The 12,134-nt window shown below is 38.2% G+C and overlaps 1 protein-coding gene and 1 pseudogene across 1 annotated transcript; both read left to right on the forward strand.

Annotated features, from left to right (window-relative positions):
- Positions 1–539: 539 nt before the first annotated feature.
- Positions 540–2,444, forward strand: LOC114534832 (the record flags this gene model as incomplete). The annotated part of the gene is made up of 1 exon (XM_028556303.1): positions 540–2,444. A coding segment is annotated over one exon (1,905 nt), but the record flags the coding sequence as incomplete, so codon positions are not given.
- A 4,726-nt stretch (positions 2,445–7,170) lies between these two features.
- Positions 7,171–12,134, forward strand: part of LOC114534834 — an 89,751-nt pseudogene continuing 84,787 nt past the window's right edge.

The following is a 12,134-nucleotide window of genomic DNA, read 5'->3' on the forward strand; positions in this document are numbered from 1 at the left end:
GTAACCAGAAAATGTTTAGATAGTTGGGAGCATTCTTTCCAACATATCTAGCTGTAGCACAAGAGAATTTTTAATGTGCGTCCTCATTTACAGTTACAGATTTTTTGTAGCTTTTTGTTAAATATTTCAAAATCTTTTGAATATTATAAAAAGTAAAATCAATTTATTTAATTATTCTTAATATTTGAAAAATGGTGCTTATTAGCACTCCCAAATCTCCAGTAGATTAGTAGCCTTTGCATTGACGTAATTTATGAGGGACCGTTACGTCTGTGCACAGGCTAGTTGATTAGTGAAAATGAGTTAGATCTCCATATTTTCACGAGACGCAAATCCAAGTGAAAACGCTTTTTACGTGTTTATATCACTTTAAAAAGCTTATAATTCATAAACCATACAACATCCTTTATATAATAGTATTATAAGAATTATTATCCTGACTGTGTCTCTGGTTTAGGGGATTGTGAAGTTGAGATTTAAAGACAACAATGGATCCATTGAAAGGCAAAGCTAATTATTCAAGGGTATGTCATTTGTTGGTAGATAAAGGTGGAGAAGTTTTAAGAAATGCGTTGCATGCGGTGCATCCACCTTCCACCTTAGCTTCCGTATTGAATGCAAACAAGAAGACCTTACAGAGAATACGATACAGTGTAATTAAAGCCTCGCAATGGGATCTACTCTTCCCAAGATCTGGTACACCAGATTCAAAAAACTTTGATATTACCCTATTGACTGTCCTACTCCGAAATATTTGTGGATTGTCCGCACCAGCCACCGGATGGAATGTGATGCCTCCAGTCAGCGATACTTCTATATCTGCAAATATTTTAAGAGTCAAAATGTTTAGAAATGAAGTCTATGGTCATATTCCGACTGCTGGTTTGGACGACGTAACGTTTGAAACATTGTGGCAAGAAATTTCTGTTCCGTTAGTCAGCTTGGGAATTCCTCAAAATGCTATTGATGAATTAAAGGTGGCTCCTCTTAGCCCTGAAGAAGAAAGTTATATTGAAATATTAAAAGAGTGGAAACAACAAGAGGATGATTTCATGTCAAAATTAAACGATGTTGAAAGTAAAGTAGTCAAATTAACTAAGAAAGTTGAAAATGTTTATCCCTCGCATGTCGAGCAACTGGCTAAATTTAACTTTGCTGGAAAGATTCGTGACCTTAGTAGAAAATTTAAAGATGGCACTAGAAAGTGGTTGTTTGATAAACTTTCAAGTTGGTTTGGGAGTGAAGAATCCAGGGTCTTGATCTTAACTGGAGGTCCAGGCGTTGGAAAAAGTGTTTTGTCTGCAAAGCTTTGCGAGCTTTTTAGAAAACGTGGTCAACTCGCAGCTCACCATTTCTGTGACTTTCGAGATTCTGATTCCAGCAATCCTCAGAGAATCCTCCAGTCCCTTGCCAGTCAAATGTGTGATAATGTTGAAGGATTTCGTGATAAACTAACAGAAATTCTTCGTCGTGAGCATTCTCGTGACTCGCTGTCAGACGCATTTCGTGTTCTTTTGAACGACCCCCTCCATGCCCTAGACAGACACGACCCAATGTTGATAATCGTTGATGCTTTGGACGAGAGCAAAACTAACGAGAAAAGTGAATTATTGGAGTTGATATCTGAGAGATTTTGTGAACTGCCTGATTGGATTAAGATATTCATTTCAAGTCGACCAGAGCTACAAGTACGAAAGATTCTTGAACATCTTCACCCGTGGGAAATCCGTCCTGATGACAAAGATCACAACCACGACATAGAGTTTTTTGTTCGTCATAGTTTACCTAATCTTGATGATAATAGTATAAGGTCAGTTTTGTCAAAATGTGAGGGATCGTTTTTGTACGCTTATTATTTTGTCAGTGAATTGAAACAAAAGGGCGTGGGAATTGAACCCGACCTAAGTGATTACATCTCCAACGGTATTTCGGGATATTACGAAAAACAGTTCAAACGTTTAGACATAGGCCTCCAACATTTCAAGCAAGATACCTCATGTCTCTTAAACAGTTTCATCAATGTCGTTGCCGTTTCTAAGGAGCCCCTTCCAATAAAAGTTCTCTTCACATGCATGGGTCTCTCTAAAGACGAATTTAAAATACGTAAAGCGGTTCTTGACCTAATGTCAGAGATTCTTCCAGTTTACGATGGGTGTCTGACTGTTTATCATAAGTCATTATGGGATTGGCTGACATTGAACGGTTATGAAGAACATGCATTCGTTGCAGATGTTGAAGACGGCAAAAGACGTCTCTGGCGTGCTTGTAAGAAACAATTCTGCGAGATAGATGCTTTAAAGTCTAATTTAGAATTCCAAATTTCAGCCGAGAATAGGTACGCTTTAGAAAATGGTTTGGAATATTTGGTCGATGCTGGCGAGGTAGAGGAATTTCATTGGTTGGTGCATGTTGGTATAAACTTCTTGAAACTAAAATTTTTATGATTGAGCGAGTTTTTTTTAAGCGAAATCTTGGCACGTACCGTTCTAAACTTTCCAAAGATATTTATTGGGGCCTCATTCAACACGTTTTTTCTCCGAAATAGTAAAGTTAGCTATGAGAGAGGAATATTTAAGACTTATGAAAAAGATCGTTGTTACGTATATTTGCAAGCACTTGCTAATGGGCACTTTGATTTTTCACAAGGTGCTGTCAATTCCAAAAGTGTAGCTAGGGATATCTTTGGTGCGACAAATGAGATTTGGATAGAATATGTGACAACTGAAAGCAATTCTAATTTAAGCATTGTCCCCGAAGCTGTGTTAAGCGTTCACTTTTTTATATTTTAGTGTCACCGGACAACACGATGCTTGCTTGCATACATGCGATGAGCGAAAAGTTCGAATGCTTAAAATACCAGATCTTACAACAATCTTTGAGGCACAAATTACAAAAGGACTCTCCTGTTCTTGCCTTTTCTCCAGACTCTTCATATATTTTATGCAATTCAATCCGGTTCTGCATCAATATTAAAGAAAAGAAAGAGGTCCCCTTCATTACGCACGGCCCCGATGACATCAGTGACTGTTCATTTTCTTCATGTGGAATGAAACTTGTCACATTAGAGAAAACGTCAATCAAAGTGTGGGATGTAAAAAGAAGAATTATTGGTTGAAGTTGAGAATGTGTGGTATGGTCTTATTGTTTGTTTAGTAATTGTAACTCGTACATTCTTCTTTGGCCACAGTATGGGGGAGTCTGATTACATGAACGTCTTGAATTCTGAAACTTTAAAGACTGATAACAAAGAATATTCGTGTTGACCAGAATTTGTGTAGTAATGATTCCTTTCAAATGTTTTCCCGCGCCTTATTTCTCCGACTGAATGTTAAAATGAAAATGAATTACATCTGTTTGCCATCTGGTGAGAAAGTTATAATTTCCAATAAATATTGTTCAAAAGTCTTTGTGTGGAAAAACAGAAAGTGTGTAGCATTTACAAATGATTTGAAAAATGATTTAGCTTTGGTAGTGTACGATTTCATAAATCAAAAGATCGTTGACGTGTTTGAGATTGGATTTTTGCCTTGTGATACTCTGTCAATTACATTTCGAAATTAGATGGGACGAGTTTCCTTTTATCTTTAGGATTTCCCAAAGTACTCAGTGTTTTATCCTTCAAATCTCTTCTCGAATGGCCTGATGCTACTTTTGTTGACAATGCCAAATAGATTGTCGTGCACTCTCTCCAGACACTTTGTATGTGCGTGCTGTTTTGAAAATTGTTCTTTCAATAAGAAGTGTCGAGAGTGGGAAACATTGCAAACTGTTGCACTGAAACAACGAGCATTAGCATGTTGGTGGTCAGAGTCGTATCTTTGGTTGGTCTGTGAAGGTCTGGTTGTTAAATATCGTTATGAACCTAGGAGTGAAAATATCTTAGGAAGTCAACATGAAGAATCTATTGTAAATTTTGAACGTGTCCTTGCATTTAAAAATGGAGTTCTTGTGATTTACGGCGATCGGAAACTTTCTATTTTAAGAATTTGTAACGAAAAACTGTGTTATCAAGAAACACCGTCATGTAGGTTTACTGACCTTTCTGTTGCAATAAGTTCTGATGGGTGTGCTGTTATGTTATTCAATTCTCATTTCATTTCATTTTATGAATTGTGGGAAATAAAATGTGGCAACACGTGGATGTACGTTCAACCGGAGAGTTGAATCTACACGATATTCGTTGGTGGTCTTTATCTGGTACAAAAACGACTCGCAATGCAGTGTTCTTGACAGGAGATACATCGTCTAATATTCGTTTACTTTCTATTACTTTCGGCAGACCAAATGATGTGCAAAATTTCATAACTTCCTATTGAAACTATCACGGTGCTGTTTATATCGATTCTGATTTGATCGCTATTTTCTCCCGTCAATGGATACATTTTGTTAAGGTGTCGGAAGGCAGAATCATAGCTTCCAGATACTTTCGTATCTTCTTTTTTAGCAGTGTATTTCCTCCTTATCCACCTCCTTTCTTTCTTCCATCAACGCGTTCTCTTCTGTTCGTTGACAGAAATGGCAACAAATATTTGAAAATTCATAATATTGAAAAGTATTTCTAAGATTTCCTTTCTTGATGTAAGTAGTTTAGAATCCGATTTCTTGTTTAAATGCGAAAACCACGCGTAAATCAAAACGTTCAGCTATGGAACGTACTGAAATGCGAAAACCACGGAAATCGTTGAAACGTTTTTTTTAGTTTTTCCTTTCGTGATGTAAATTGTTGAGCATGGAATTTCTTGTTTTAACGGCGAAACGCACGCAAATTGTCTGATATATTTTTAAAAAAAAGGCAATTAACTTTAACTAGTCAACGGATTTAACAAACACGGAATGCGTCCATGAAAACGTTTGAACTGTGTAATATTAGTACAAATATATTTTCAAAATATATTTTTATAACCTGCGTGTGAGATCGTTTAATTCACATACTTCCTTTGTGTACTTGTGATAAGCGTACAGGAATCGAATATTCAGCATCTTACTTGTTAGGCGATCAGTTTATTCTACACACAGTGATTCAGTATAATAGCCTTCTTTACTTGTTTTACTGTTCCTAACGGAAGACGATGAACGAAAAATCCTTCTATAATTAACATGGATCATTATTACATTTTTTCCGCTTTGGGTAAAAAAAGGCTCTGAAAGAAACCAAAAAAATTACGCTGTGACTAATGGAGTACATGAGTAATGAATCATGGATATCTTTGTTTTTAGAATTAGTTTCCTGTTTTGTCAGGCACATTGTATTAGAAGTTTTTTGCATTCCATTTTTATCTTCTAAAGCAATTTTTTGAAGCTCCTCTGGAAGATATAAAGTACATAAACCTTTTGGAAAAGGAGAAAGAAGCCTGTGGCGAAGTACAATTTCTTGGTGTAGTCAGGCAATAATCAGATCTTATTTTTTTCGAATATCAAAATCATATCAGAAGATACAAAAGACGATGTGTCCTTCGATTAAAATTTAGAAGTAAGCAAAGTATTCTCTAATTTTTGCAGTAGAAAACCTGACTAGCCTCGTTTTTTTGTATGTCGCAATAGGCCTCTTGTTCTACTTCGAATAGGTCCATGCATAGTGATGTGAACCCGCGTCATGATGTAAAGGGCGGATTGCATGGACGAGACTGGCCCGTTCCCTATATTTTATTATATTATTTTTTATACTATATTTTATACTACATTTTATTAATTCAAACGTTTTGGTTACATGCAACCGGGTCAGCTTGGGCTGTAGTTGTGTCAAGCGGGCCAGCTCGGCTTGCCGATATGCGCGTGGCATTTGGGAAGGGGGGGGGGGCTGTCAGCATGATAAAAAGTTGGTCAAATTACTTTGTTACATGTAAGCAAATTTAAGCCAATTGATCAAATATGCAACAACTTTTATTTTAGTGTTTAGGAATATTTAAGGATCGTGATTCTCATAGAAAAGTTGACCAATCTCCTAGGCCCATGTCATACAAAAATTTTCAATTCCACTATCAAAAGTGAGTCAATATTACGTGACACCCCCCTCCAATCCTAGCTTGTTTGCCACGCCCCTGCTTATTTGAAGTTTCGTTTGAGGCCGGCAAACTGGCCTAAAAGCACAAGAATGAATATCATACTTTAAAACCTAGGAAGGATTGACATTTACCCAATTGATTTAAAAAAAATTCGCTAAAATATCATACTGAAATCACTCATGTAATCGTTTACTGGGCAAACGTGCTATCCCAGTCCATGTAATCAGCCCCTAAATGGTATGATTAAATCTTGATTCGTGAATATCAGCGACAGCGATTACTCATGAATGCAGTGATTTCGCGGTGGTAGTTTCCTATTTCTCGAATATATTATTTATATTATTGTATAACCGTGAAGTTACGAGATAAAAGTATTTGTCATGCACATGCATGATATAATTTACCACGTATGTTTTTCTATACTCCATATAAATACAATATATAAACATTTTTAAATATTTTATCTCTTTGCTTAAAGCAAATAATAGTTAAGTAAATTAGCTTGTAGGTACACCACGTAAGTAAGTATTGTAGTTGCTTGTAGTTTAAATATGACTCGATGTTGTCGTTGTAACGGGAATGGACGGTGTGCACAATGGATGTGTTTGTAGAACGATCCAGTTTGCATTAATTGTAAGCCTGGAAAGAACAAACGATGTGAAAATAAAAAAGCAGCTCGTCATTTTGTTGAAACTGTTCTGTTTAAGAGAAAATTTTTTGAACTGCTTCTGACATCGTAATCACCCAATGTTTGCTTCTGTTTTTCTGTATTAAAGATAGAAAGAAAATGGCACAAATTAATTCTGAAAGGCAAATTTAATTGCTATTCAAATTAGTAAGATGGCTCCAGACGGTTTTAGTTAAGCTATATAATGCAATATTTTGATAATTTTTTATCAAATGCGTACCAGGCAGTGGTACCAGGCTACTAATACGAATTCACGCATTTCTTGTTTGTTTCAACTGTAAATACATGCATTATGTCATATAATAAACTTTATTAACCTCGCTCGCCCGCCCGGACCTTCGACGAGTCAGGAAAACTGAGGAATTTCACATGCCCGTAAAGGAATACTTGAATTTATTCCACAGGCAGATAACTGTCACTGGTTTGATAATTGTTATTTATGAATTATGTGGTCAAAAAACAAACGAATTAGTTCATCATATTTCTTCTGGTAAAACGATCTTTTAATAGATTACTGATATCCGCGCTCTGTTGTACTTGGAATAAAAAGGTATTACTTTGTTTTGATTGTTTTTATTGTGTAATTTTGAATCATTCTATATTAAATTTTTCAGCATTCTCGTTCTTACGGCTACACCCTAAAATATTTATCAATAATTGATTATCAATTCAAGATCATACCGAAAATGTATACCGAGAATATTTCAAACTATTAATAAATCATACAATATATTAGCAACATTAGATGAACTGTTTGACATTTAGAATTTTAGAGATTTTAATGATGAACACACCACACACACATGCATCAGCATGATGCATAGCTGATCGATAGCTTGGTCTGAGTCGAGTCATTTTGTGTAACACTATATAACACTTATTCTCACACTGTGCCGGCCATGCAATGTTGGCTGTTTCTCTTTACATGTCATGAGCAAATCAAATTGTGAACAAGATACCTCTTGTCAGATTCACGGTTACGATTACAGACAGGCTTTGGTTGATCAAATATGTTGAATAAACACTAGATTGCAAGCTGTTGCGATACTTATCATGCATGGAAGGGGAGCTTTTTGTTAAGATTTTAGCCAGATGTAGACGTAATGTTTAGTCACTGTTAATTTAGACGCTGTGAAGTTCACATAAGAAAGCTTATTTTTAAATGTAATTATGTTAAACCCACTTAACATGGTTTCAGATGTAGGGTTGTGAACAGCGTTGTTTTAATTTTACTCGGGAAGACATTCCATCGCACTATATAAGCAATGTCTGATAGTGATACAGATCAAGACATGCAGGCTTGAAGTCGAAGGCAAAAGCCAAAGGCAAAGCGGAAATTTCATATTCTAGAAATATTATGGCAGTATTTCATCGAGGATGGGAGACTTACGTTTTGGTCTGTATAGTTTCTCGATTAGATGAATGCGAAGAGCAATTCAAGAAGTGAAGACGCATTTTGTTAGTAATTAGCCATGATCCGCCATTTTGGTTTCACTCATTAATGAGGGAAAGTGAGTGGGAAAGTGAGAGAGCTAGCGTTCTTGGCTTAATTGAGTTCACTGGCCCTCGCAAGGCGGCTCGGCTAAGTGAGTGATTGGCGGATGAATGCTAAATTTAAAGACGTGCTTAACCAACAAAGATGTTCCCGCTGTCTGTGGGAAAAAATTGCGGATGCTTGAGGATACAACGTGATAAATATAATAATTACATTATGTTTATTTTTATTAAGTCAGTGACTTTTTATTCATTGTTTTTGATCGTTTTAATATTTTCAACTCAAATTATCTACTCACATAATTATTGTTGTAGAATTTTCTTGCTATTACGTACTTATAATCATACATTCTACATTACTTTCCTAAAAAGCTACAACATAAAAAATGAAAAATGTCGTGTATTTCAGGTAAACCATAAACATGTATAATACGTTTAATGTAGTTTATATGTTTCGATTCTTTATAAAGATTTTGAAAAGCAACAACACAATGAGACATTTTTGTGGCATATAAATTGGGCAGGATTCGCTCGAAAAAAGGTCTAGAGGCTCTAATTAACCTAAGTTTTTCCTAGAGGAACAGGAGGATCTCTAAATAACAGGGAAACAGGCAGACCCTTGTTCAGGTCAGTCAGCTCGACTCAAATAATATTATTGTCTGACTGACCCATCGAGTCTCCAGGTCGCGTTTTCGACCAGAATAACCAGTACAAATGCACTTCACGTGGCGAGATGTTGTCCAGAAGGACAGCACTTTCTGCCATTAATGGCGGTCTGCACAAAGTGCAGAATGCCATTTCCGCCACGGGAAGTAGGCCGAATTATAGTCCTGTCTTTCGACAGCGGAGAGGGTCCACCCGAAAATGTCTTTAAGACACAATCTTGCAAAGGTGGCCGGAAATTGTGTGCATGTGCGTCCTTGAACAAACAGATTCGAAGATATTGTGCAGTTGCCGTGGTAGCATGACAGAACAAACATACGACAGGCTATGAGTTTGCAGGAAGGATCCACATACACACAAATAGGGGACTGGTATTATACAGACTATACAGCAAGGAAGGATAATGTTTGAGTTTTAAAGGCAGATATTAAACAAAATTTTCAATGTTTGGTACTTGCAGTTAGTTTTTATGGAACGGAAGTTAAGACGTCCTTTGGAGTTCTAATGTATCTCTCGTGACAGTCTGAAGACCAACGTCCTAGCGTTTTGATGAGCCAAGAGGGTAGGCCGGCTGAGTCCGCAGCTGTAGCAGCTCCGATCCTGAAACTATGAGAGGCGTAGAGTTTTTCGGCTAGTCCTTGCCCTTGAAGTAGATGACGTAGGTGCGATGTTAGGGTTACACGTGTAAGTGAGACACCTGATGTAAATTGGAACAGTGGACGAGTTGTTTGGCCAGACGATGACTGGAGTAGATATGTTTTCATAGCTCGAACCTGGCAGAGTTATTTGGAAGCCGGTACCCCCAATCACTGGATGCTTTCTACGCCCCTTAGCTTGATTCACGACAAAATCATTTTCATCGAAAACGCACGCGCTGGGTGGTTCAATTAAATGACGTAGCTTGTCCATCCGTGAGCGACAATTGGTTTCGCTTCCAGCTCATGGGAGGTCTTGGTATTCCGATCTTTAACGACATCTGTGATGAAGAGCATTTGAACTCCACCACCATCTGTCATCTTCTCTCGAGTAGAATCATCCACGAGAATGGTACACCATCAGCAGAACATGGAGATTCCATCAACGATCTTCGCCGTGAGATTGCAAAACAACGTCAAGCTAGGAACTCGTTGCTGCTACAGAACTTGAGATCGAGCATGAGTGAAGAGCAGATTCGAGCAAATGACCTCGCCCAGTTGAAAGGATCCTCAGCTTGGCTAACTGCTCTGCCACTTGCTGATGAGGGCTACATCTTGACCAAGCGTGAGTTCTTTGATGCAATCTACATGCGTTATCGATGGCCTTTGAAACGCCTTCCATCTTTCTGCGCTTGTGGAAAATCGTTCACGGTAGATCATGCCCTGTCGTGCCTGAAAGGAGGTTTTATCCATCGAAGACATAATGAGATCCGTGATCTACTTGCTGCTGCTATCGATGACGTTGCTTACGATGTTTCAATTGAACCTGCTCTTGCTCCTTTGACTGGCGAGGTTCTTCCATCCAGTGCTAACTCAACCGATGACGCCAGAGTGGACATTGCTGCGAGAGGTTTTCTGGCAGAGATGTGAAAAGGCATTTTTTGATGTAAGGGTGTTTAACCCATACGCCTCCACACATCGACGCCAGACGTTGAGCAGCTCGTTTAAAGCCAACGAACGGGAAAAGAAGCGACATTACAACCAACGGATTGTTGAGGTCGAGCATGGCTCCTTCACACCGGTCGTCTTCAGCGCCTTTGGCGGATGCGGAAGAGAGACCCAACATTTTCTCTCCTTCCTGGGTGCGAAACTGGCTGACAAGAAGAATCATTCTCCATCTATGGTGGTTAGCTGGTTACGACGAAAGATCGCCTTTGCTTTGCTTAGAGCTCGCGTGGTGTGTGTTCGTGGCAGTCGAAGTTGGAGGACTGCGTCCATCACATCAACTAATGACATTACGTTGTCGGAATGGAACTCCAACATTAGCGAGTAGTCTAGTTAAGTTGTTTTTGTAAATAGTCTGTAGAACTATTATACTTAGTTTTAATGCATGATTGATTATTGTAAATTTCCCTAGTATTAAATGACGTAAAATTCATTCAATTGTTGTCAATTAAATGATCGTTTCGTGCGGATAGGTTTGCAAAAATTTTACGCGCGAAATATAATTTCACAGAGCGATAAAAAGCGGTTAATTGAAAAGTATGTTTTCTCTTTCCTCATTATCCAAACCCTTCGATGATTTGACATTACGATGAGCCAATTGTTAAACGACATCCACGACGAAAAGGGTCGGTTTTGGAACGCTTGATCAAGACATCATAATATTCCGCGTGGAGGATATTTGGGTGGAAAATAATGTCATTGCGGGATGATAGGTGGCACTCGGGATCAAATGGAGAATTACACGTGTACAGCGCAGGAAACGAAAAAAGGCCAGAGTGAAGGCGGCCCAAAGCATCACATTGTCTAAACAGTCTGTAAACTGAGGACGTAGGTCAGAATGAAGACACTAGAGTTCGGTCACAGTGATAGGCCGTCGATCCCGCAATTTTTCACCCTTGAGGCGCTTCAGACCTTTCAGACTTTTCTCTAATAATTGCATGCTCCCCATGTCGAATGGGATTTGAAAAATTACGTGGAGGTAAGACACGCTAGCTAAGTATGTTTTAACAGTTGAATATGAAACAGATTTGGATAGATGATCGACGAAGTAGAGCAGGGTAAGTTCAGTCGCAGGCAGTAAAGGTGAACAAGGTGTCACGATACCTTTGGCAAGGCAGAATGAAATGAATTGTTTTACGCCAGCGGCGTATGTTTCTTTAGTTGACGGTGCCCCTGAATGCTGAATAAGTTCATAAACACGGTTCTTTAAGTTTGGATCATGGATACTGGGATGACGCAGGGCAGAGGAGAGGCCAGTGGCGCTAATTGTTTGAAGCGGTCCATCTGAAAACGAGAGAGCGAGTCAGCAATGCCATTGTCAAATCCGCGTACAATGCCTGGCCGTAAAGTAAAGTTGTTTTTCAAAGTACAAAGAACAATCGGTCGGAGTAAATCGATTATCTTCGGACATTCTGATTGAGAACTTGGACAACGGACTCGTTGTCACAGAAAAACACAATGCGTTTTGTTGCCCAAAAACAAATAATATAAATGTAAATACACTGAATTAAAAAAATTTAAAATGGTTAGTCGATCATTATCGCCTTGACCTCTATACGAACTTGCAGCTCTAATCGATAAGCGAAACCTTCCTCGCTAAATAAATCAAGCTTAGACTACGTGTAGTTGAGAAACACGCGCTGGTAA

This window comes from Dendronephthya gigantea, unplaced genomic scaffold (genome assembly GCF_004324835.1).
Source record: "Dendronephthya gigantea isolate DGI-Jeju-01 unplaced genomic scaffold, DenGig_1.0 000107F, whole genome shotgun sequence".
In the NCBI taxonomy this organism is placed as follows: domain Eukaryota; kingdom Metazoa; phylum Cnidaria; class Anthozoa; order Malacalcyonacea; family Nephtheidae; genus Dendronephthya; species Dendronephthya gigantea.